The sequence below is a fragment of the Protomyctophum parallelum genome, assembly GCF_964188405.1.
Source record: "Protomyctophum parallelum genome assembly, chromosome: 1".
Classification (NCBI taxonomy): Eukaryota; Metazoa; Chordata; class Actinopteri; order Myctophiformes; family Myctophidae; genus Protomyctophum; species Protomyctophum parallelum.
The window spans coordinates 76,388,727-76,416,401 of record NC_139697.1 but is presented as its reverse complement, the minus strand read 5'-3'; the positions used below and the strand labels follow the sequence as shown (position 1 = coordinate 76,416,401).

The 27,675-nt window shown below is 43.6% G+C and overlaps 1 protein-coding gene across 3 annotated transcripts; it reads left to right on the top strand.

Annotated features, from left to right (window-relative positions):
• On the top strand, window positions 1-27,086 carry smg6 (SMG6 nonsense mediated mRNA decay factor; the record flags this gene model as incomplete). 3 transcript variants are annotated; one of them, XM_083781096.1, is made up of 19 exons in its annotated part: window positions 1-97; window positions 6,170-8,612; window positions 8,778-8,970; window positions 9,890-10,000; window positions 10,523-10,623; window positions 11,907-11,985; window positions 12,110-12,220; window positions 13,685-13,900; window positions 15,049-15,110; window positions 15,291-15,436; window positions 15,598-15,711; window positions 16,020-16,176; window positions 17,226-17,442; window positions 19,712-19,891; window positions 20,152-20,313; window positions 21,188-21,332; window positions 21,940-22,175; window positions 23,582-23,663; window positions 24,246-27,086. In XM_083781096.1, the coding sequence occupies 19 exons, from the start codon at window positions 7-9 to the stop codon at window positions 24,374-24,376; spliced, it is 4,977 nt and encodes a 1,658-aa protein (XP_083637222.1). In that variant the 3' UTR covers window positions 24,377-27,086. The 3 variants fall into 3 exon arrangements, with proteins under 3 accessions (XP_083637222.1, XP_083637220.1, XP_083637221.1); XM_083781094.1 differs by having other exon boundaries at window positions 10,517-10,623; XM_083781095.1 differs by having other exon boundaries at window positions 7-97; window positions 6,173-8,612; window positions 10,517-10,623.
• Window positions 27,087-27,675: the final 589 nt, after the last annotated feature.

Here is a 27,675-nt window from a genome sequence, read left to right as displayed (position 1 = left end):
CGGAAGATGGCGGATGATCTAGACAGAGTACGAATCTCAGCTGCGGAACTCCGTGCTGAAGCATCGAATCTATTCAATACTGGTGACTGTCACAAAGGTGAGATTATAAGTGATCGATGGGTGGCCATATAAGACCTTGCATTGTCCACTAATTTGAGTCGAACAACCAGTGAGTTAATTTACTGAAAGTAATCTACTAAATTGAAGTTTGTGCCCAGCTAGTTAGCCAGCTAGCTATAATTGCTAACTGAATGTTATTCTCTGGTGGCGCGTCGTTTGTTTTCAACCCAAAACAACAACCCTCACTTTCTATGCGATAGTAATTGATTGATGACAGTTTGGAGGGGGGAAAGGCCACAGGGAAGTACAGTTCATAGTGGAGGGCCAAAAGCCCCAAAAGTTGACTATACCCCTCCCCGAGGTATAACAAATCGGGACATAGTTTTTTCATATCTTTAGGATGTCCCCTTCATGAAATGGATTGTCCCGAGATTTACTTTCACTGCAAAAGGTTTGAAATTGATCCATGAAGTTACTCAGCACATAGGCAATAAATCTATCTGAAAGAGATAGTTCCAAGAAAATTCTCTGACATTTTTTACCTGCTGTTTGTTTTTACATCATACTTGCACAAATTGTCTACAGGTAGTGTGCCTACATCCCAGAACAATCAGAATGCCAATATTTTGTTCTATTGTGAATCAGCAGCATTTTATATAAGGCCTTAAATAGGCGGAAATAGCTAAAAGTTAACTTTTCTGAGCAATATTCACTTGGAATTTTGGTCCTACTATTTATCAACAAAATGTGACATTGTTTTTTCATATCTTTAAGATGTCCTCTTCATGAAATGGATGGTCAGACGTTTAACGTTTACTGCAAAAGTCATTAAATCTATACATGAAGTGATCCCCACTGCAAAAAACACCTACCCTGAAAGTGGGTCAATTCCAATGACACAAGCCAAGTTATTGTGAAACATAATAGTTGAATTGAAATGGCACAAGGGACCCCCACAAAAAGACCACCCCAAAATGGTGCCCTTTTATGGGGTTTGGGCACCTTCCCCCTCAGTGCTCTCTGCCCCTAAAGCAACCAGGATGCCAATATTTGGTTATATTGGTGAATAAGCAACCTTTTATATACTGCCACCCTTAGATCTATATGGAGTTGACCTGTTCTGACATTCTATATGTTGATCTGACCTCATCAGTACATAATTCATTATGTTGATCTTACCCCCCATGCCAAAGCGCCAGCGCTCACCCAGCAGTCACCCAGGTGGATGTGTGCATGCCACCTCGCCCTTTATGACGCGGTCGCTTCTTACCCTCAGGCGTGGAAATAGCTAGTCTCATGTAATACTGCTCCTACTCTTCTATCAGGGGTACCTCAAAAGTCATGAAATGTATCCATGAGATTTGCAAATACAAATGCAGAAAAGTCAAGTTAATACTGCTCCATTGTCCACCTACTTTTTGGATTTACATATTTGCACATATTGTCTACAGTCTACAGGTAAGACCCCAAGATATGTAAAAATAGGCTCCAAGGCCCCTTTTACAGTTTTCTTTTCAAGACTTCTAAATGTTCTAATCCTGATCTATTACTGTAAAATGCCTATACAAACTTAATAACAGGAAATATCTTTTGATATTTAGTTTACCCACTTCATGTAGAATCTAAGGATGTTTCTCAGGTAGACATATGCCTCAAAACAGCTGGAATGACAAAATATTGTTCTATAACTCTTCTATGGTAGTACTCATCAATCGGCAGATTATTCTCAATGTCATCTTGAGCATTGTATAGGGAACTGACTGACTGGGGCCAAATTGGTTTCCATAAACTGCTGATTGATGATTATTCATTAAGAATGGCACAAAGCTGTGAATTCTACAGCATTAAACCATACTGCATTTAGGCTATATGGACCTATAGCTATAGAATACAATATCAATAATGTATCATTCTGATGCTTTGAGGTGTAGAGATATTAGGCCTACCTGAGAATAATAGATTCTATCACTGAGGATACGTCCCAGGTGCATCCATGCGATGTATTTTTTGTTATAGTTTTCTATTTACAGTGACTCAGCCATAGGAATAGTAGACTATGTGACAACCAGGTATAGTCTGTTGACCACCGGAGAGACGGGTGACAGCTGGAATGTAGACGGCACGCGGGTGAGCAGTATGGGTTAGCGCCCCAGCCTGTGTGTCTCCTCCGTGAGGAGGAAGCCCAACAACCCTCTGTGAGGCCTTTAGGAGGGCCATGCAAGCAGCAAGCGGAGCCGCAGCACCATTTCCCTGCGGAACCATTGCCCACCACTCCTGAATGAACTGTCTGGTGCTGGGACTCTGGTGCAACGCACAGGTCCTCGCTCTACTCCTGGTGAGAACAGGAGTGGACCTGGTGAGACGTAGGAGGGGCCCGGACAGGAGACAACCCACAGAGCCTAGTCCTTCCATGCACCAGCCCAGCCCTGGCAGAGTAGTTCTGGAGTAGTTCCAACGGATTGAGGGTAGCTACTGGGACGTAAGTCGGGACTTGATCACCCCGGCTGGGTCGCCTGAGTGAGTGTATGATGTTGGAAGACCCGAAACCCCGTTGACCTCAGGATACATCACTGAGGATACGTCCCAGGTGCATCCATGCAATGTATTTTTATGAATATGAAGTGGCTGGGTACAAAGTAAAAACCTATTGTCTCCACCAGGCCGAAAGGCATGGCAGAGACTATGTTTTGCACCCTGTCTGTCCGTCCGCTACGATTGACTTCCAGCCCACAATAACCTGTAATTGGTCTGGTGGAGACCTGTACTCTGAGTGTAACGCCTATGATTCTAACCCAGAGAGCCTATGAATCCCTGCTGATTCACAATTCTAGCCTATTTTAACATAATGTTCTGGTTGCTTTGGGGTGTAGAGTAGACGCTACTGTCTACAGACACCTGTAGACACTGGGGACACTGTATGCACTTTTTTTTTGTGCAGAAAGTTAATTGAAGAATTGCATGACTTTTGCAGTCAAATTAAATAGATTGATGGTTGACACTGTATAGTTAGATGCTTTTGGCTATTTCTGCCTCTAATAAGGCCTTATATTAAAGCCCACTGATTCACTATAGAACCAAATATTGGCATTTAGGTTGCTTTAGGATGTACCTGACTAGACCATTTGTGCAAGCATGACATAAAAACAACCATGCAGCAGGTAGACAATGACAGAGGACTTTCTTGGATCTCCCTCTTTCAGCATAGGCGTTTTTTCATTATGTGGTGAGTCACTACATGGATTAATTTCATGACTTTTGCAGTAAAAGTAAAACTTGGGACAACCCATTTACTGAAGGGGACATTCTAAAGATATGAAAAAACTATGTCCCATTTAGTTCTACCCCTGATAAAGAGTAGGACAAGTGAATGTTGCTCAGAAAAGTTAACTTTTTGCTATTTCCGCCTATTTAATACCTTATATAAAAGGCTGCTGATTCACAATGGAACCAAATATTGGCATTCTGATTGCTGTGGGTTGTAGGGACACTACCTGTAGACAATCTGTGCAAGTATGATGCAAAAACAAGCAACAGGTAGAAAATGGCAAAGGATTTTCTTGGAACTCCATCTTTCAGAGTAGGCGTTTTTTGCCTATGTGGTGAGTAACTTCATGGATCAATTTCATGACCTTTGCAGTAAAAGTAAATCTCGGGACAATTCATTTCATGAAGGGAACATCCTAAAGATATGAAAAAACTATGTCCAGTTTTGTTATACCTCGGGGAGGGGTACCTCGAAAACTAAGCCTCTTTTTGAGGGTTTGGCCCTCCACTATCAATACAAAGTCTGCTACGAGGAATTAAACCCAAGAAAGCACTAATGGGGTCCTTAATATGACTTTCTTATGTTACGTACCGTTATTACACTTGAGCGCAATCACTTAGTACTAAAAACGCAATTGCCTCACAATAATGGTCAGAAGTTTGATTATGCGTTGAGCAACTTTGTGTTTTCTGATGAATTGAAAATGGTGGACCCTGTAAACAAGTGTAATGCTTTATCATGTAACAGTTTTTGTATTGAGTTGTGCTTTCGTTTGAAATGTACCCATTCGGCATACTGTTAATAAATACTTCAATCAATCAAAATTCAGATACTTAACTCAACTGCTGTCTTTTCGCTGGAGAACCTACGATCCGCGTTTTTTCTGTATGTAAAATTGTCATAAGTTCACTTCATGGTCACCAAGGGCCGTTTTACTGAGCCTGAAAATCCTGTTATGTTAATTAATAACAATTATAATTGTTATTGCCCTCATACAAAGTTTATTCGACTATGCATGGACCTCGTCATGGTAACATAGCACCTCAAAGGCCCTTAAAACAAGGCTCTCCAGACTTCCCATAAGAAACTGTTCAGGCTACTACTTGCCTTACTCCCAGAGCCCATTTTGATAGGCTGGAATGGTTGACGACAGAGTACAGCAATTGCAATGGGCCAGGGGCCTGTTTCACGAAACTTGGATTAACTAATCCAGGATTTAGGCCAAAACCAGGCTTTTTCAATCCTGGTCTTTACAGCCTGGTTTACTCCGTTCCACTAAAGCCAAGCGAGGCTCAGAATTGGCGGATTTGGCGAGCCGGGATCAGCAAGCCTGGCTGAATAGACAGCCTGGCTTTTTGTCTCTAGACCCATTCTGTGGAACACCGATTTACTGATCCTTCTACTTCATGGGGTATTTATGGCAGTTTGCATCCTTATATAATAATATAATAGTTGCATTACTGCCCCCTTCTGTATATCTCAGTATCTATTCAAGACTTACTGATACAAGGACTTAAGCTTCTAAAATAAATACTGCTGCTGTAATTAAAGAGAGAACATACTCTCAATAGTGGATAGACTGAATGATTAACTACCCCAAAAATATAGTTTACATTTTACCACTACTATTAACTTAAAACAGAATTCTTAATATTGTAAGCGTAATGATATTGTCGCATTGTGCCATAACTCCCTCCTCTGAGGGAGCTACCTTTGTGGAAGGGGGTTGTCCAGACAGGGGCCAGACTGGTGAACTGTGGGTCATGGGTTCAATAGTGGGTGAAACGTTACAATGGTAATATGTTGTAAAACAATGAGTAATGGTAATATTTAGTGGTTTTCACTTTTCCAAAGAAATAAATATAATATAATATAATAATTCTTCTTAACCGTGCACTTGCACGACAGCAAACCTATTCTGGGGAACATTCACCAAAAGCAGCTGATCTACAAGCTCACAAGCTGTCATGATGTTGTGCAGTCTATATATTTTGGTTATTTGATTTTATATAGTGCTTAAATTAGTCCTTTAATGCAGACGATACATATAAGGCAACATAAACCCATAATTGAATAAATCTGGAAAACATCATTGGTTTGTGATCAGTTTGACTGCTTAATGAACAGTAAAGACATCAGGATTAGGTTAAACCTGGCTGTTAGCATTAGTTTCCATGGTAACTAATGTAGCATCACTTTCATGAAACCGAATCAAGCCTCAACATATCCAGGTTAACTGGTTAAATTAATCTGGCAAGATTAACCCATTCTGACCGGGCACCCATTTTGGTGTCAGCATCAAAATAGCAGATCTACAAGCTCATATCGCGCCACCGAGTGGCGCGATACGAGCTTGTAGGTCTGCTATTTTTGAAAAATCGACATTTTTAGAATCTGATCTCAGGTCAGAATGGGTTCATCAGACCAGTGTGTGTCCGGCGGAAACCTCGTATGAATCTGATCTCAGGTCAGAATGGGTTAACCAGCTTTCATGAAACCGGTTAATCGCTGATCCAGGATATATTAAGCCAGGATATGTGTTAAATCCCGGCTTAATCTCTAATCCAAGTTTCGTGAAACAGGCCCCTGGTCTACAAGATTCACTACACCACAAGATGAAGATACCCATGTACCTGTCAAAATACTTCCTTAATGGCAACAAAGTCCACACTCACAACACGAGAGGGAGTTCAACAAACCACATGCAACCCAGATTAGGCTCAAACAAAGGATTAAATTAATTTCGCTCAATTGATAGATTAATTATTTTATTATATTATTGATATGTATTTAGTTCAATTACCTGTTGCACCTCTAATTGTTTCTGTGTCTGCTTCTCCACAGCAGAGGAACAAGACGACCGCTGCCAACGGCAGCAGCAAAGGCGAGAGGTGAAGCGACCTGCTTTGCAGCTGTACAATCCGATGGCTGCACATGGACACAGCGACGAGGGAGAGAACGCTAAACTGGGTCACCACAGGGACCCAGTTCCCGCGACCTCCGACCCAGACCAGCAGGTCAGACCATCACAAGGCAAGAACAAGACCGTCTCAGAGAAAACGATGGGGAGACGCAACTGTACAGATGGGGGAGGCGGCAGACCGAGAGGTGACGGTAGTAATTGTCACAGCGTATTAAACGTCCCGACTGGCAACAGCCACAAGCCACCAGCCAAAGCAGAGGGATGCCAAGGTCAGGACTGCAGTGAAAATGACAGCCAGGAGCCAGCCAGGCCGCTCAGTGCAGCCCGCAAAGCCCGTAAACCAGATAGAGTGTTCTATCAACCTGGGAGTCGAAGGACTGGTCAGGGGAAGGAGTCTGTAGCCTCAAGAGAGGAGGACAAGCCTACACCCAGGAGGGAAGAGTCTACGGCAGAACCAGAATGCCAGAGAGAGGCGGGGGCAAAAGAAGGAAATAAAAATCCAGCCATGTTGAGAGAAGGACAGAAGGACAGAGGGGATGAAGGGAGGCCCGAGAAAGCGAAGGGGGCCGGGGCCAGGGCTGGGGAGGGGAGTCACAAGCAGCGCAGGAGAGAGTCAGAGAAAGCTCCTGCTGCAGTGGATAACCTGTCCAGCGAAATGGAACAGCTCCACATGACGGAAGAGGAGGCAAAGACAGGAGTTGGAGGTCAGGAGGGAGAAGAGGGTAGGAGGCGCAAAGCCACCACTGAGGGACGGAGAAGCCAAGGAGGTGGAGGTGAGGGAGCGAAAGATGGAGGAGATAAGACAGAGAGGAAGAGGGAAAGGGGAAACCGCAGGAGAAGAGGAGGAGGAGGAGGAGAGAAAGAAAAGGAAGGAAATCAGGAGTCAAGGAGGGGAAGAGCTGAAGGAGGAGGAGGGGGGAAGAAGTGTGACAAGGGCGGTGCTGAGATGGAGAGAAACAGGAGAACATCAGAGGCAGACAGAGGAAAGGAGCCCAACAAAGCAGGAGAGACACAACAAGGCAAGGGCAGGGACAAGCAGCGAGAGAGACTGAGATGTGACAGCAGCAGCAACAACAACAACCACCAGCCCCGAGACGTGGACAGGAACAGGCGGGAGACGTTGGCGGAGAGAAGTGAGAGGAACAAAACCGATACCAACGTTCCGACCATTTCGACGAAACGATACTCCAAGTCGGACATAAGACGCTCGCGGAACCGCACCTACAGCAGCAGTTCAGCGAGCAGTGTGACCAGCCTGGATGGGCCCGGAACAGGCAAAGGGATCAACAACGAGGGGCCCCAGCCGCGGTGTGTGGGACCTGGGCGCAAGGAGAAAGCAGATCGGAGGATCGACGGAGGTGTCCGAAAAGGAGGGGGCCAGCCACGCAGCTGGAGGACAAACGGAGAGTCGTCCACCGAGTCCCCTGAAGGCAGCGAGCTGAGCGACATGGCGGAAGAGAGAAGACGCAGGAGGAGGGAAGACGAGGAGGAAGACTGTGTGATGGAGCGACGGCAGGAGGATAAGGGCCGACCACGGGGGAGCAGAGGGGGAGGGCGAGGAATCCTCCGGGTGTCGCTGGAAAAGCTACCGAGCGCATCTCCTGTCACTGCCACTGCCAGCCCACAACGCAGGCCTGCCCCGGGCCCCCGCGGTAGAGGTAGGGGCATCCTGGTACTCCCTGCCCACACGGACCTCTCCAACCCGCCGGAGCCCGGGCCCAGGCTGCTGTTCGGGGGAATAAGAGGAGGAGGGGCAGCGGCAGGCAGAGGAAGGGGAGGGAGAGGAGGGGGAGTGAGGCGCCTCTGGGACCCCAACAACCCTGACCAGAAACCCGCACTGACCCGCAGCCAGCCCTCCCAGCATGCATCGCTCCAGCAGAAGCCCATGTACTTGCAGACCTCAGGGGGTGGGTACGGACAGCTCCACTTCCTGGACACAGACGACGAGGTGGCGGGCAGCCCCCCCTTCCACCCCAGCCAGCAGGCTGCCGCCATGGCCTACTACAAGTTCCAGAACTCTGACAACCCTTATTGCTACCCCGGCGTCCCCGGCGGCAACCCGCATAACCCCAACGCTTCTGCCGGCCAGCGCTATCCATACCCATACCAGATGGGTCCCTACCAAATGGGCCAGTCCAACGGTATATACCCGGCTGCTGGAGTGGGCCAGTATGGTTACCGGGGAGCTGGATACCCCCAGGCCGGAGTGGACGGGGGCTTGACCCCCGAAGAGGCGGAGCGGCAGGCCAGGGGCGAGCTGGGGAGGCTTCTTAGGGCTGCTGACACACAGGAGCTCCAGCTCAGCAACCTGCTGTCCAGGGACAGACTGAGTGCAGAGGGACTGGACCGCATGGCCCAGCTTAGGTAAGGAATTATGGGAAACGGGGAAAGGTTGTTGGAACAACACTCTGGCTGTGAGAGAGAGAGCTATCCATCTATCTAATACACGACTGACGTCACTATTCTAAGTCTGTAATTGCAATGCCACTTTAACAAACCAGTATTATGCTTGTGTCCTTGTTGTTTCAGGGCGGAGCTGTTGACGCTGTACGAGCAGGTGATCCTGACTGACATCGAGTTCTCTGACTCTCAGAATCTGGACCAGGCCCTTTGGAAGAACGTCTTCTATCAGGTCATCGAACGCTTCCGCCAGCTGCTCAAAGACCCGGCCGCTGACAACACCCCTCGTATCAGGAACATGCTGCTCACCCTGCTGGATGAGGTCAAGTAGTGCATTTACTCAAGTACTGTGTATTTGCTCTTATGTTTTCTCTGTGCTACTGTGATAATGGATTTAAATGGTATTACGGTGGGCAAAATAAGCTTTGTATTTTTATCTTTACTGGAGTATTTCCAGTTTTCAGCACTTTTACTTCTACTCATTTACTTCTAATCTCAGAGACAGATATTGTACTTTTACTCCACTACAATTATTAGAAAAATGTATTTACTAGTTACGTGGCTAAAGGAACTCAAATAACCCGGGTGGACCCAATTCAGGGTGAAGAAACTGCAAGTAATATTCCCCCCTGCAAATATTACCCGGCTATTTATTGGATTGTCTATTCTGTAATACACTATCTCATCCACGGCTCTGGTTCCAGTGATCCAGCTGTCGCAGCTGAGCTGTGTGAGTGTGACACATTGTATTGTATTGTTCCACTTTTGCTTTGGCAATGTATGTTTTGTATGTTTTCCCATGCAAAAAAGCCCTTTTAATTGAATTGAATTGATACACCGCACGTCATAAGTGATCGCGGAATGTGCCGTCGCTTTGAAATGACAGCGTAGTACATTCCGATAGAGGCAAATCCACTCCAGTCCTCGCATCGAATCCTCTCCTCCGCGCTGGGGGTGGGGCTAAGGTGCGAGTGCCGAGTGGAGGACGCGAGGAGAGTGAGCGAGTGTGAAAGTCAGTGGTGCACCATGATATCAAACAATTAAAAACGACATGTCATTTGCTATTTCCTTGACCACATCATGAACACTTGCGTCCGTATTCGGGGCCAAAGATTCGTTTAAAATAGCCGATCTGCAAGCCCACAGCACTTTGTGTGTTACTCGTTGTGAGTTTGTAGATCAGCTACCTTTGTCAAAGAGATTTGTTGTAAAATTTTAATTGTCTTCTCTTTTTTCCACAGGGAGCGAAATTCTTTGATTCGTTGCTTCAGAAGCTGCAAACTGTGTTCCAGTTTAAGCTAGAGGCCTACATGGATGGCGTGGCTATCAGGGCTCGCCCATTACGCAAAACGGTACAACACTGTGTGTGTGTGTGTGGGTAGGATTATATATCGATATTATATTGATATTGTGATATGAGACTAGATATCGTCTGGGATTTTGGATATCGTAATGTCATATAAATTGACTGGGTTTTAATTTTATTTCTGAAAATTATTGATGCGTTTTTCTTTTCTTTCTTCTTTTTTAAATAATACAAAAAGAAGACAAAGTGTGGAGAAAAAAAAAAGTTTATTCCATAAAAGCCAACCTGTCACGGTCTCCATCAGGGCAAGAACTTCCGTTTTTGAGTGCTCAGGTCTCTCTTTCTTCTTTTTTTAAGTCTACATATTCTCATTGATCCTAGAAGCACCATATACGTATAATCTCCTGTGAGCACCCAGTTGACCTCTGTCAACTAATTGCTTGAGGAAATGTGCGAAGCATCCCGCCAGATGTTCATCTTTTAAAGCTCAAAGGACTTGGTCTAGTCTAGTTGTTTAGTGTCTGTGTCTGTGTCTATGTGTGTGTCTCTCTCTCTCTCTAAGGTGAAGTATGCTTTAATCAGTGCTCAGCGGTGTATGATTTGTCAGGGAGACATAGCCCGCTACCGCGAACAAGCCAGTGAGTCTGCTAACTACGGCAAGGCCCGCAGGTATGCTGTGATCCACGCTATGTTGTTGGTGATGGGTGTGAAACACATTGGATGATAAAACTGTGCATAGTGCATACTTTATATCCAAGGGCAGCTACTGTACAACACTTGAAGATTTCTAAGCACGTACAGTACTCAACCTTGCTTTGATAGAGTCAGTTGTTACTTAAAGACAGATTTTCTTTGCCCCGTATTTTTAAACGTTTTCATAATTTCCCTGTTCCCATGTTTACCTGCAGAAACACACAGACCTGCAGACACTAACTCATGTCTAAACCAGCGGCTTCAAATGCTGTCAGGGACATCATCACGTTTAATCAGAATATTGATTGGTACTGTGCTGAGATACTATTGAAGTAGGTGAGATACTAACCGACCAGTAGGTGTTTTGTCGTTATTCTGAGGGTTGACCGTGACAGAGGCGTGGCTTTCTGGCCTTTCAAACTTTGCAACATGCGGCACGACAACTCGCTCGCTTCAGCTTGCTCGATGGTGCCTCTCGTGGCTCAAGTTTGCTTGAGACGCGGTCAAAACAATAGCCATCATCAACCCACAGATTAACGACAAAACGCCTACTGAGCTCATCGGTAGGTCAGTATGTCACCTACTTAGACCAATCAATAGTCTGATTAAACATGATAACGTCCCATTCAGTGTATTGACAGCATCCAAATGGGGTTGTCTAAACTTGGTTCACTTACCCATCTGTAAAATTTTGCCTAAACACCACAATTGTACCCATATACTGTACCTGAACTTAGGCCAGGTATTATCACACCGCAGGGAGACACTACCTTCCATTTTATTCCCCCTATTTTATTTATTGTCCCTATTATATTATTCCCCATGCGTCTTGTTTTATTCTTTTATTACAATTGTCTACTTTCATATTTATGTAGCCTGTAGGATTTTTAACCCATTAAAACCGGGAAAGCATCTGTGGCATTTTAGATCTTTGCGTTGGCTATTCAAAAATAGCAGATATAGCTTGTACATCTTCTATTTTTTAACTTTAATTCTTGAAAGAACTACTGGTTTAGAAGGCATTTGTAGAATCGGCATTCAGTGATTTGAATATGACCCATTATGGAGCAACGGAGATGAAGGTTTGGTAACTTGAATCTCCCAAGTTCGACATTTTGAATAAAACTATCAGTTGTTGTAAATTGAGATTGTGTGTCAACACAATCGCATCTCACACCCAAGGTTGGAAACGACTTTTAATAGACAATCCCCTGTAGAGTTTACTGATGACGGCAGTGTCTTTGACTCCTTATTCAAAGCTGGTACCTGAAAGCCCAGCAGATTGCTCCTAAAAATGGACGACCCTACAACCAGCTGGCGCTGTTGGCAGTCTACACGGTATGTCATTAAAAAAAACGTCTGATGCAGCTGATGGGAATTATATTGTTGGATTCATTCCGAAATAATGAATATAGAATATGCTAATAAGCTCTTTCCATTTCTCTTTCTCGTCCCTTATCAGAAGAGGAAGTTGGATGCTGTGTATTATTACATGCGCAGCTTGGCAGCCTCCAACCCCATCCTCACAGCAAGGGAGAGTCTGATGAGTCTGTTTGAGGAGGCAAAGCGCAAGGTCAGTCATTTAAACCTTCATGTCCTCACAAGTATCTGGACCGTCGGAGACAAACGGTAACGATGTGGTCCTGCGATTGGCCCCCGTCGGCTTCAAATAACACAGCCTGTTGGTGGTAGGCAACGGAGATTAGGCTGATGATGGCACACCAATCAGGTGCTATTTACATGAGGATGGTGTTCATAGAAAACGGCAAATTAAAGTACCGTTTGCTGTGGTTGTTTAGACGAGAACCGTGTTCTCATGAGGTGAAAACGCAACAAAGTGAAACCACCTTCCAGAGTGGAAATATTTGAGAACGCCGTTTTATCCCTTCTCCGTGTAAACAGGCAAAACGGTGAATCCGCAAAACTTATGACATCATGGCTCACGTTGGCTCACAGCGCATGTTTATTACATTGATGCAGAGCCATATAATTATGATATAATGGAGTTCCTGAACAAGCCTCCCTCCTCGCCTACAAAGTGCTGCTCATCAGCGATGGTGAATGTAAAACCATGATGTAAATAAAAAGCCTTGTGATAGGCGGCAGCAGCAGCGTTTATGTAGCCTAATTAATGTATTATAAAATATATACCATCCCGTGGCGCTTTTGCCTGTCAGTGTCAGCCCAGAGCAGTGTTGCGCCGCTTGCGCGGCACTGTTTTTTGGCAAATCTAAGCTAGCAAATTTAAGACCATCTTTTCAAAATAAGAGTATCCTCTAGAGTATTGAAAAAAAAGTTTAATTTGCAAATTAAAACTACAAATTAAGCATTTAAATGATGCTATAAGACACACATTATGTTTCTGTGTTATTTAATTACTTTTTTTTACACAGAAACATAATGTGTGTCTTTACAATAGCTGTAATGTAATAATAATACTAATAATGTAATGTAATCATTATTTAATTAACGACACTTTTATTCTGAAAGCAACCGGATGTCTTAAATTTGCTAGCTCTCAAACAGGAAGTTCTAGATTTGCCAAAAAGACGGAGCCGTGTTGCGCAGGCTTGCGTGAAGGGGTTCTTCTTGTATGTGGGTGACCTGTCTATTTGGCAGCCAATTATCGCCACCTAGCGACATTATAGCATAATGGCACATAGCATAACGTGTGCGTTCTCGTGTAAAGGTTAAGAAAAAATGAGAACGCAACGGGACTTTGCCATTTTCTATGAACACCATCCTCGTGTAAATAGCACCTCAATCAGCCCATTAATACTGATGTGGCCAGTTGGTCTACCAGGAAATATATACTGTGTTTGTGTGTGTGTATGTGTGTATATATATACTGTGTGTGTGTGTGTGTATATATATATAATGTATATATCTATATATATAATGTATATATCTATATATCTATATATATAAAACACCCACATTCACACGAAAAAAGAAGAACTTTCATTTATTTTGACATCCCCCATTCTCAACAATGATTTACAAGTGTTATTTTGACCTTTTTCTTTCTCCCCTGCAGGCAGACCAGCAGGAGAGGAAGAGGAGACAGGAGTCAGAGGGTGGCTCCAGGGGACCAGCGGTGCGAGGAAGAGGACGAGGGGAGGACGGCGCCCGCGTGGAGACCTGGATCCGTCCGAGCGGTCCCACAGCAAACCCATCCTCGCACAGAGCAGGCAGTGAGTCCAGCAGGGACTCTGAACAGGACGGGGAGCTGGGCAGCCTCAGTGCCAGTGATGTGAGAATCAGACTTACTTTCTTTTTGTCATAGACCCGATTTGTTCCGAGATCTGGTTATATCTATTGTTCCGTTTTCAAGATCACAGTAATATGCAGACACATTGGAATAGGCCCACGTAACCTTGCATTAGCCATCGCCTCCCCCACAGACACATCTGAGTATTCTTCTAATGTCTATTCTAATGTTTCCTGTTCGCTCGCACAATGCCGAATATATTCAGTATGCTATTCTCGTCATCCTGCTAAATACCTAACCGACACTGACTTCGCTGATGACATCGCGCTTATCAGTTCATCATTGGAATACGCTCAGGCTCAACGAGACGAAAACTGAATACGTAAATATATGCAAATCCAACAATAACCACATTATAAAAACACTCCTCTGAAACGGGTTGATGACTACAAGTATTTGGGTTCGTATATATCTTCTTCCCAAAAGGACTTTCAAACTAGGAAGGGTATGGCCTGGTCAGCCTGCAATGACATGCATAAGATCTGGTCATCCCAGCTTTATTAAAAGTAAAAATATTTAGGAAGACCGTTGAGCCGATTCTACTCTATGGCTCCGAGACATGGACACTTTCAAAGAAACTAGAGAGACGGTTGGATGGCACTTAGACCCGCCTTCTAATGAGAGCGCAAAATCTGTCTTTGAAGAGCCACTCATCGACTAATCTAATATACGGCAACCTTCGCCCGTGTTTCTTCACTAGTCCAATCCAGAAGAACACAGTTTGCCGGCCACTGCTACAGAGCTGAAAATGAGGTTATTTCTTCCCTTCTTCTCTGGAGTCCTGCCTCAAAGCAGACCAGAGGTAGAAAACTGTTATTCCTTGATGTCATCGCTAGGGACACATGCATCAGTAAGCAGGAACTGGGGTGGCAATGAAGGACCGGGAAGTCAGGCGTGGCATTGTGAAATCCATGATCTCGATCTCGATCTCGATCTCGCGGTCGAAAAATGATGATATTACTCATCGTCCACGTTGCATCTGCAGAAATGTCGCTGTCCTACATTCACCTTTTATTTTAACTTATACACTCACTTCAAAGTTCTGTCATCTTGTTGTGCTTTCTGTTTTTTATGTCCTTGTTGGTAATTTACCAATGATGATTCATATGTTTCTGTTTGTTCCCTTATAGCTCAATAAGAGGTTTATTCTGAGCTTCCTGTACGGCCATGGAAAGCTCTTCACAAAAGTCGGGTGAGTGCTTGTGTACTGTGTACTGTGCTCATTCTTGATGAGAATCATTCTCAGAGAGCATGTCATCTAATGCTTGCCCTCTTTCTTGCGTCTCTCTCTCTCTCTCTCTCTCTCTCTCTCTCTCTCTCTCTCTCTCTCTCTCTCTCTCTCTCTCTTGCTCGCATGTGTTTTTTCATACAGTATGGAGTCTTTTCCTGCAGTAGCCAGTCGGATTCTGCAGGAGTTCAGGGCTCTGCTCCAGCACAGCCCCTCCCCTCTGGGCAGCACACGAATGCTTCAGATCATCACTATCAACATGTTCACTATCCACTTTGCTCATAGCAGAGGTAACAAAGACCTGTTACCCTTTATTATTTTAATATTTTTATTTTAACGTTTCATCGAGTTACGCAAATCGGTTCATAACTTTTGGAGATATCTTGCCAACAAACAGAAACGGAACCCTGAGGTAATTCTCATCATAATACATGCTGTGTGTGTTTGTCAGCTGGAGAAGGAGACACGCGCTCCGTCCTTCAGGAACAGAGCACAGCTCTGGGCTTGGCCATGTTTGGTTTGATGGTTCAACGCTGCACAGAACTCCTCAGAGACACACCTGCAGGTACACACACACACACTCAACCTTCTTTCTTCCATTCCGTAACATAGTCTGTCTTGTGTTTTGAATGTAGCATTGGGTAGTCTGACGAACATATTTATGTACTAACAGACAGTAATTATTTAATTCTCAAGAGCGCTGCGAAACTGGGATCGGTTTCCTTTGATTTTGAAGGCTTACAATGAGTTTTGTTCTTCAGGTTTACGTTTAAGCTCCTACCATGACATTTCTTAATAGCCAATACAATAGTTTGACAAACTTGATTTCCTAGTTTGATGTCCAAACTCAATCTCTTGCTCCCTGTCTCTCAGAGGCCATCCCACTGGAGAATGGAGAGAAAGAGGAGGGTATGGCGAGAGTCTCTGCTTTCCCATTGGACCTCAGAGAGTTGCTGCCCAGCATCAAGGTCTGGTCTGATTGGATGTTGGGACATCCTGAACAGTGGAACCCACCGCCATGTCGTATCAGGTACACACACACACACACACACACACGTGCGTGCGTTCAAAGTCAAGCATGCACATACTAACCTACGTCAGTCATATAGACCCAGCTGAAGCTAATGCATATTTAAAGGCCCTATTAAATTCAAATCAATGTTCATGTTTATCACATACTGTATGTCTTGCGCTGAATTTCACCTACCCTATAAGCCAGTATCAATGACAAATGACTGACAAACAAGTTCGGTAGTTGTAATGTTATTTAGAGTTAGTCTTTTCCTAGAAAACAAAACGGAAATGTTGATAAAGTGTCATCTTGGTCAATTGATTATCACAAAGAAATGGAAAACAATTTGTAATTTGGACTAGGCTTGAAGTCTTGTGTAGGTTTATCCATGCTTTTTTTCTGTTAGCAAGATGGCATATATGTATCGAGAATCAGCTGCTCAAATGGTGGCTGCGAATCCCTGCTGAGCTGAACACAACACACAGGCCTCTGCTAGGGTTGGGAACCTTTAGGATTTTAACGATTCGGGTTCTGTGACGATTCTTATAGCTGGTTCCAAATGGACCCTTACAGGTCTGTAACTCTTGAGGATGTACAAATGGAACAACTGGTGGTCACAAGTGGTAAATGGCTTGCAGGGTCGGAATTGGGGAGATTACTACTCAATCTTTTCTGTTTTCCCCACTCGGAGGAGGCTCACAGACCTCCATTGTAAGAGAAGGCTAATGTTCGCATTAGCTCACGCTAGATATCTTTCTCAAGAAACGTTTATATATATATATATATATATATATATATATATATATATATATATATATTATTATTTTTTTAACAGTAGTCTACGCATGCCATGTGTGAGCATGCATGCAATGCATTGCCTAGCAACCGGCTCGGGGCAAAATGAAAAAGCTTTTAGCTGTGCCGTTTCAGATCCATATAAAGCGCTACAAAACGTGTATATACGTCAGTCGCAGACAACAGATGGCTATTAAAACACGTGTGTGTATATTTATACGTTAATGGCAAACAATCTGTTTTAACAACAACATTGTGGTTCTCGTCTCCAGCAGCAACCCTGACGTCTGGCAGTGTCTGGCAGACCTGTGCAATGTGCTGGCGCACGTCGATCACGGGGAGGCGCCCTTATACAAAGCAGACGCAGAGGACGAGGGGGACGAGGAGCTGAGCCTGCTGCTACTGGAGGAGGACCGACTGCTGGCCGGCTTTGTCCCGCTGCTGGCTGCGCCGCTGGAGCCCTGCTTCGTAGACAGACACACTGACACAGTGAGTGAGCTGGTTACTGTGCATTTAGGAGCCCTGCTTCATAGACAGACACACTGACACAGTGAGTGAGCTAGTTACTGTATAGAAGAGTAACTATTGACATATAGGAGCTCTGCTTCGTAGACACTGAGTGAGGCGGTTACTAGGGCTGTCCTCTGAAAGTCGACCAGTCGAAGAGGCAGTCGAGAGCCGAGACCCCATCAGTCGAAGCAAATTATTTGATTCGACCCGTCTGTGTTTGCTTTTTTGTTTTTGGTCAATTCATTTTATAGCGTCAGTTACGAGTGAGCTCTGGTATGTCTGGTATGAAACCAGTTGACCAGAGCCTTCCGTTGACTCTGCAGTGAACGTGAGGCTCAGAATCTGCCGTTCTGAGAGAGTAACCATATGCCAAATTTGGCCATGGGTACTATGTCTCAAGACATACTGCTGTCCATTATTGTGTGCTAATTGTACACATTTATTTCCATTATGTGCTATAGGTCGTATGAGACCATCATGGTGACTTCATGCTGCATCATCTCTTTACCAGACCTTTATTCTGCACAGGCTTTGGTTTTGAGTTTGAGTTTCAATGGACACATCTCACTTCTTTGTGAGAAGACTCTCATTTTATCCCTTGCTTTTTAAAAAGGTTTCAAGGTTTATTTATTTTGTCTCCAGAAGGAGAGATTTGTCTTGGATGCAAGGACCCGCACTACAGCATACATAATAGAATACAATATAATACATTACAATACAAACAGTAGAGGTACACAGTGGCTCGTACTACATTTAAATCACACACACGCTGACATACTTAGTGCAAAAAGGAGAGCATCACTTCAAAACCACCTCAAATACCCCTACCCTGTCTGCAAGGACTCGGTTAAGATTGACGGCGACAAAGGAATGCTTGTACCTATTATATTTGCACGCGGGGACCTCGTACCTCCTACGTGATGGCATTAGCCTATACTCAGGGTATAGTACATGGGAGGGGTCAGACACCATTTTCTGCTCAAAGATGACTTGGGAGTCTGGGACATGCAATAAAGGATTTTCTACTTCAATTTAACAGAGCTGCCTTGGACCGTCTTTGAAGTTCTCCACCTTTTTATATTTTTATCTGTGAACTCTTACAAATTCAAAGGTATAGAACTGTTAAAGAACTCTTGCCCTGTACTCTCAACCATTAGTTGAGAGTTAGGGCACTGTGACATAAAGCCAGAGAGACTATTCAGTGATTTGATGAAACACAAAGTAAGAGTAAGAAATATTTATTTTGGCGTGATGGAAAAACAAAAAAATAGGTAGCTACAAACAGGACATGGCAACAGGATGAACTGCACTCAGAACTCATGTTGTGCTCTTTTATGCCACTGAAAATGTATACAACTTTTGTTTCTGTTAAAACGGTAAATTGTTACCTTTGTTTGTGTTGTTTTGTGGCCCCCAACTTTAAGTAATGTTACAATTGTGGCCCCCTGCCTAATCTATAGTTGAGTACCCCTGGTATAAGAGATTAGGTATTGAAATATAGGGATCGGTACTGCATAGGCGAGTGCCTGATTCATAGACTGACCCCATGTCAGAATAGGGGGAGAATTTACTGTGTTGATGGACACTGCAACATAGACACTTGACACACAGACAGTGTATAGCCCAATGTGTTCAAAGACATACAGTATCTGCTCTTCCCACTCTGGGAGCCCATTCGGTTTTACATGCAAAACTGGTGTCATTTTAGATTTTAGTATTGGCGTGTCAAAAATAGCAGATAGACAAGCTCACAGCCTGTGAGCTGCAATCTTGTACATCTACTTCTGCTCATTTAGAAGGAATTTGTAGAATCGCCCTCAGGTGTTAATAATTAAACCCAGTTTGTGTTTGGACTTAACTATTAATAGATCCTTGACGCATTCCCTGCCAAGAACGAGTTAAACAAGTTTTATAGCAATGGCCCACACTGCCAAGGATGATTTAGTTTTTAGTTTTTACACTACTAGACGGTGCTCTTGGCTAACCTATGACCGTTGGACTCCCAGTGAAGCGAGTCACAAGGAAACCACGTGGTCACAAAAATCACCTCCCATCCACTTCCTTGTTAGACAATTGTTTTCTCGTCATCATATTTCTCTTCCTGGATCGTTCCACTTTTGCTGCGACCACTGATTTAAAGAGTCATTCTTTCACCCAGGCTATAGCAGCAGACTGTAATGTAAAGACTAATTCTTTCACCCAGGCTATAGCAGCAGACTGTAATGTAAAGAGTCATTCTTTCACACAGGCTATAGCAGCAGACTGTAAGCGAGTGACAGTGCTCAAGTACTTCCTGGAGGCCTTGTGTGGACAGGAAGAGCCACTGCTGGCCTTCAAAGGAGGCAAATACGTCTCCACGGCAACCTCTCCTCCAACTCGCCAATCAACGGACGGAAGGCAAAGGCAGGATTCTCAGACAGAGAAAGAGGTGAGACCCCCCCCCCCCCCCCCATTTAAACCGTCTCCCCCTCCCCTTAACAAGCTTAATTGAGCTCTTCGCCTTGGAACCGAGTGGAAATTAAAAAACGCAAATGTGGCATTTTAACTATATACAGTAACAGTATACATAGCATCATATGTTTTTCAGAAAACTCTTAGGATTTAGAACATTGGTTTAGAAGAGTGGTTCTCAAACATAGCAGATATACAAGCTCACAGTGTGTCATTCATTATTAATTCTGTCTGCAGAACGATGACGTCATCGTGGAGGCGGAGTCGTCCGCCTCGGAGGGCGAGATGGACGTCGAGGAGGAAAGTGACGGCAAGGATGACATCAGAGAGCTGAGGGCGCGGCGCCACGTCCTCGCCGGCAAACTGGCACAGCAGCAGCGGCGAGAAGATAAGATCCAGGTACCACTTCCATTCCATTTGGAACAGATCGGACTGTTAACTAATTTACCGCCGATATCGCTTTTTGACACCTCCTGGTCCAAATGCCCTCTGTGCCTTTTGATGCCTATTTTAATATAAATTGATTACAGTGTTCTCTACAGACACTTAAGACTCCGGTTCGGGTGCAATGAAAAAATTAACGTGTTATTTAGCGTTCTATTTATTGATAAACCTATAATATCGGCTTACCGCATATCGAGGCTCTCTGTCTATCTGCAGCTCTGAGCTCCATTGGCTTTCCCTTCAGCCTCAATGCATTGTCAAACAAAAAAGGGGGGGGGGGCTGAGGCATTTTTAGACCTTTTTATCAGAATTGCAGCCCAAATCCCGCTGGATGAACAAAGAGACCATGTTTAGCGGCTCAATAGCAACTCCCGGTAAACGCTCGTCTAAAATATTAATGCTTCTAAAGACTCTTAGATAGTCGTTGATCAGATCAGAGCGAGGAGCTCCTCTATTACATGTTTTGGGAGAGGAGCAGGCGGTCTTCTTTCACAACGAAATACAATGGGACTGAACGGTGGCAGGAGATGAACTATCGCTACTAGTGGTGGATGAGTTAAAATCCAAAATGATTCCAACCCTAGTCGAGGGCATGCTTGAGTTTCAGCTCATGCAGCATGATTCTATCTCCAGTGCAGACAACCGACAGACCTGTTATGTTATGGCGTGATGCGTTTATTTTACCTGTATGTCACATTGAGGTTAAAACCTCTCTTACAAGTTATATCAAGAAGACATGGCCAAAGCAATGCATAAAAAGACAACAGACAAAGACAAGCAACGATAACAACACACAGTATATTTACAGCGTGCATGTGTGTTTTCCCAGGCGGTGTTGCAGGCAGGCGGACAGTTGGAGCTGGAGGTGCGTCCTCTGTTCCTGGTTCCAGACACCAATGGATTCATAGATCATTTGGACGGACTAAAGAAGCTCCTTCAGTCTGGAATATATATACTCGTGGTGCCGCTCATAGGTGAGACTCAGAGAGAAGGGTTTGCTCTTAAAGGTTTTGTCTGTTTTTTTCTGAAGAGAGGGGAGTAAAGGCCAAAAATATAATCATACAATCTCCCCTCAAAGTGTAATATCACTAATTGCTTGTCCAATGGGCTATATGCACACGCCATTTTAGAAAGAACTTGGGCCCCTTCCCTACTTCCTTCACAGGTGTTGCCGATGATACTAATGAAGGCTCTGTTCCATTCTGGTCAAACAGAGTCAGGGTGCTGCTATTGTGCGTGTTGGCTCACTAGAAACACTGCTACACCAGTGGGTCTCAAAGTGTCCTTGAGTGGGTTCCAAATGCCCCATATGGGTGTGTAACTCTGTGTAGACATGGAACCAAATAGCCCTGTCATTTCCATTTGTACACTCAGAGAGTTATGGGGTCCATGAAAATAAAAAGTTTGATTACCACTGTACACTAAATGGAACAGAGCCTTAATTAGTATAATCTGTAACACCTGAAGGAAGGAAGCAGCCCGGAAGTAGGAAGAGTTATTCTGTGTGCAACTGTGCATATAGCCCATTGCTGTAATACAGTGGTATTATCACCTGGACTGACTTGTCTCTCCTTTGGCCAGTGATCACAGAGTTGGACGGCTTGGCCAAGGGCCAAGAGCACAACATTGGCGGAGGCCGCAGTAACCCCAACGTGAGCATGTCCCACGTGCGGGCTGTGCAGGAGAAGGCCCGCCTGGCTGTGGTGTTCCTGGAGCGAGGGTTTGAGGCGCGGGAGCCCTGCCTCAGAGCCCTGACTAGCAGGGGGAGCCAGCTGGAGTCCATCGCCTTTCGCAGCGAAGATACCTCCAGCCAACAGGTGAGAGGCAAAGTCATCAAAACAGATCAACATCTAAAATCTCCAGACCGTTTGGGTGGTGTACAACGTCAATCCGGACTTCCGGAGTGCAACCTTTTGATGGAATCCATACGTGGATATTAAGTTCAGCTAATGTTTTTTTGAGCGGCGCCTCCGCTCCATTACCCAGCTATGTGTGTCCCTATGTGTATTGCCTCACACTACAGAAATAGGAGGGCTCGGCAAGGCTTATTTAAAAATAGAGTAGAAAGTAGAAAAAGTAGAAAAAGCAATTAAATATATTATTTTTCCCCAAGAATCGATTATTTAATGCAATCGATAAAGTTTTTTATAATCGATTAAATCAATTCATTTGATCAACTGTTAAAGGCGTAGTAAAATTAAAAATATGTTTTTCACACTTTTAGACCAAAACCGTGGTCATCATATGAGCATACCTAAGTAACAATGGAGGCCAAAGAAATTGGTATATTTTCATTTTTGTGTAAAAGTTCATAAAAATCTAATTTTAATTACTTCCTGAAAACGTACTGCGTGATGACGTGTCGAGGCCCACATCGATAAAAGCCAATACAAATGAAGCTCACCCGTTTAATTCCCCATATCTCCGCATCCGTCCAGCACAGCTGCTACTGATTACAGAAATCCTCCGTTTTTATTCCCATTCAAGATGTCATCCAGACAGTGTATTACTCGGTTTCAACTTAATCATCACGCTAAAATATGTATCTGAAAACATTATAGGGTAGAAATAAGCCACATATCAGTAAACTGGTACAGCATGGCCGACTATCTGACTTGGTTTTTTTTTGTCATCAAAGTTTTTTAATGATTTTAAATAAAGCATACAAAATTCACATGACTTACACAAAAGAAAAAGACAAGAAAAAACAAACAAAAAACAAAACACACCTAGCAGTCAAAAAAAAAAAAGAACCCTGGACAACACCCCTCCACACTCTGTTGTTGACACTCGTGGTTATATCATATGTAATGTACAAATACAAAATGTTACTACAACAATCCTTTGATATATAAATAAAAGTAGTCCCATATCTCATGGAACTTCCCTTTGACGTTATTCCTCCTGGCAATTGAGTATTCAAAGGATGCCGTTTCAGTCATAAGTTGGGTCCAGTCTGTGATCTCTGGCGTAGCAGAGCTCTTCCAGTTTCTCAGTATCAACGACTATCTGACTTGTAAACAAACACACTCCATGCGCTACATAGCTACCGTCCCATCGCCTGAAGGGATGCGACTCTCTGATTGGTTCAGAAACTTCATAGCAGCGTTTCAACAGTCTGAAACGTCAAAATAGAATATCCACCATTTCCGTTTCACTACGCCTTTAAGCCTGTACAGTGTTCTGGACCTCACTCTCCCAACGCTATTCCTCTTTTCGTCAGGGAAACAACGATGATGTGATCCTGTCCTCCTGTCTCCACTACTGCAAAGACAAGGCCAAGGACTTCATGCCAGAACAGAGAAGTATGACACATCATCCATTTGTCTATCTGAGTTTCTGTACAGTAAACCACAACACAGCCCTGGGTATCATCTATTTGCTTTGGCGTGTACTTTGTTTTCGGGCGCACGCATGTGAACACTTATTTTATTTTTGTTTTAACTTTTAACCTAGGGTCCCTTGTTTTGGAAAATGTAGAAAACAAACCAAACCAAAAGTGCTGAAATTCTTAACCACTGAGCCTATAACAGAGCACACCTACTTACTCAGGGGAGATGTTGAGTTTAGACCTTAATGCAGTTGCAGTACCGCTTGTCACCCAGTAGTGGTGGTCATACCCTACCACAAGATCTATTTTTGAGTGGTACAACCACTCCAAAGAACAGCTTTGTCCCTGTGTTTAGAATACCAATAAGGGGTGCTGTTGCACCACTCGCTTCAGACTGGACTGATTTTCTCAATAGAAGAGCAGGGAGACCAAATACAACCATTGTTAGTTAATCGTATTAACATGCTTTACCAAAATAAAGAAAGTGGTTGAAGTGGTTTAGCTGCCATTATATAGTGGACTGACCTCTTTGGCCCCCTTCCCTACGCACAAACAGGTGGACCAGTGAGGTTACGGAGGGAGGTGGTCCTCCTCACAGACGACCGTAACCTGCGGGTCAAAGCTCTGACCCGCAACGTCCCTGTCCGGGACATCCCCGCCTTCCTCGGCTGGGCCAAAGTGGGTTGAACCAGGCTCCGGACCGGAACCCGATGGCTGAAACCTGCTCGCCCACTCAACCAGGAGTGGAGAAGACACACTAAAACCGAGGAGGGAGAGAGAGAGAGAGAGTGAGAGAGAGAGACAAAGGGAGGGAAGGAAGAACCACGTCTTGTGAAATACAAACTAAAGTGAGAAATCGATTGGCGTGGTTTTGATGAGGTTTTTTTTTCTTCACCCCTCCCCCCAATCTCGCGATGAGGTGTTTGCGTGTGCGTGTTAAATCAGCGAGCTCTCCTCGAACAAAATAAAGTCCAGGAGACCTAACGTATCTCAGGATGGCCGAACCGGGAGGAGGGCAGAGCTGAACAAGGGGGGAAAGGTAGAGTTGTCTGTTCCACCCGCGTAACCTCTGCAGCAAGTTAGAGTGTGATGTATGATGGCGGCACGATTAAAGATTTTAAGCTGCATCAGAGTGAATTAGAAGTGAGAGGCAGAGTGTTTTAACTAAGGCCATGGATGGAGGAGAAGTACATTGAAGGGCTTAAGCCTAATGTCTGATTTATACTTGGTTGCGCAAATAGCCAATCTACAAGTTCACAACAGTGTTCTTCTAGATAAAGCTTGTAAACAGTGAGCTTGTATGTAGATTTGCTATTTTCAATGCGTGCCACTGGCGTAATTGATACCTAGTCATATGACTGATGCGTCGTGATTCTCAGTTGAAAACTGTTCATTTTGGGGTCGTACGAAAACGCATAAATTAGGCTTTAGTCCGTCACGCCCAAGGACTGTGTTCAGACTGCTTTGGCGTGCAGAGAGGGGAGATGGAGGGTGTGCGTTTGAACAGGAGCTGCCTGTTGTAGGGTATACAACAGCCCTCGATGTTACCTTCAAGCCCCCTCCAGTGATCTCCAAATGTTATTTCCTGCTGATCTAGCAAGCACTTGAGACCTGGCTGCTGTCTCATGTCTTCAGTCCAGCTTGATGTTGACACATTCGTTGTTTCCAAGTCTGGGTTTTGTGTAAAAAAAAGAAGAAAAAAGAAGATTTTGTTTGTTTGTTTTTGTTTAGTCTTTCTTTGATTTGTGTTGCTTTTGAATTCATAGATTTATTGTGGTATGTTAGTTTGATTTTTTTTTTTAATGATTTTTCTGATTCTGAACTGTTACTAATTCTAAATATCCCCGGTCTGTCAGGAGATGCAGCATTTTTGTAATGCTTATTTTATGTTGTATATGGCACCAAATGGGTGGGGTTTCCCACACCTCGGCAAAGCCCTTGGTTGTCCATTGCAGAAAACAATTCTTAATCGACTATCCACCACCCTACAGTCAAAAACATTGCACTTTCTTGTGCAACATGTGAGACATACCAGGATAAAGCAACCCAACAACAAACCCAGGTCTGGTTTGAAGAGCCTAAACTGAATAGAAGGTTTAGCTTCACTTTGCTGAGTTCACTGTTCCATTTTCAGATAGTACACAGTAAAATCCTTGGTGTTCTTAGAATAGTGCGCAAATGGAACCAAATGGACCCACAAGTCAATGTTGTTTCATTTGTACACACTTCTGAGTTAAAGCTGCTATAAGCAATATGTCAATTTTTAACTTTTGTTTGTGTTCAGACAGCCAGCAATGGGTAAAACGCTCTCCCAAAAAATGTCTGTGTATCTATTGGCCGCAATCTGCATTCAAAGATTTTCCTAGAAGCTTTGTCATTGGTCAATTTGCCTATCTACTTCCTGATTGGTTAGTCATTTCGACCAGGATTCTTTCGACCAATGACTGCATCTAGGAACATCTTTGAATGCAGATTGTGGCCCCTAGATTTGTCACAGACTACATTTTTTTTACGTTTTACTCATTGCTGGCTGTCTGAATACCAAAAAATTAAAGTCTTATAGCAGCTTTAAATATAAAGTCTTTATGTGAAATCACATTGTTTTGGGTTCAATTTCTGCTGTGTATTTGTCATTACCTGTCTCCGTTTGAAGATATCTTCCTATTTGTTTTTATGTTGCTTACTTTCTTCTTTGGTAATTAATGTAACTAGTAATAAACAAAAGTAAAGTGTGTGTGTGTGTGTGTGTGTGTGTGTGTGTGTGTGTGTGTACTATTTACATGGTGTGAGAGTGCAAGTCATTGTGGGTGATTGACTGTTAATTATTAATTATTAATTAATTTTCATTTTACACATAATCCATCTACCACACTGTTTTCATTTAATAGACTTCCTGTTTGCCACACAGCATTTACAAGTACTTATTCTCTAATTAATTAGCCCATTCCAATTGCTTCATGTTTACTAAGATTGTGAAATCGGTTTAGTCTCCCTTTTTATGTGAATCATTCTGATTAGTTATTGCTCTGTTTTGAGTGTTTGTCTTGTTTAATGTAGGCTGTATACAGTGTCTGCTGCCATGCCGGGCTCTTTCTGGTCCCCAAGGTCTCTATCCTATGTTGTTTGGCCTGTGTTCCCCAGGGGCTCTTTCTGGTCCCCAAGGTCTCTATCCTATGTTGTTTGCCCACTCCTTTCCCTACTCTACACCAAATCTATTTTACCAAAAGTTGCCAGATCGGCTACTTTAAGTTTCGCCAAACGCACTATGACATGGCCCGAATAGGGTTCAAGTGGTTAAATGGCATTTCCGTTTGCAAGCAGCATAACTGCCTACCATCCATAAAACAGTTGATTGCTGCTTTTTTTTTTTAATGGATGTCTCTGTAACTGAATTTAATAAAAAATAACTTGTGAATACATTGTTTTTAGATGTCTAATGCATGCTGAAGTTGAACTGCTTAATTTATTCTGGTTGAGGGACATCAGTATTGTATCTGCAGTGTTGCGGATAAAAGTTGGACTTATAAAATGGCTAGCACCACAACTTAAATTCCATCATGTGTTACGTTTCCAATAGTCTTATCTTGTTGGAACTAATGAATGCATGGATTCAAATTACAATAGTCTTATCTTGTTGGAACTAATGAAAGCATGGATTCCATGTAGATCCTAGATGGCTGCAGTGTTGATTGTCATATTGACACAATGACATTGAATTATTCAATTTGCCTTCACAGATTTACAGGATAAAATTAAACATTTAAAAAGTGAAATGTATTTTAAAGCATAAAATGCAAGGTGATTTACTTGCTTGTCCTAATGCAATTGTTCACAAGAAATATTGTGCTGTTCAGGTTTTGTTTTGCAAGAATAAGCACAGACACATGACTATTCTAGGCAGCTATCTGCTTCAAATAACTTCACTGCCATTCATCAACCAGTAGGTATTTTTTTTACTGTAGTTTCAGTGGAATAGTAGGGAGTCC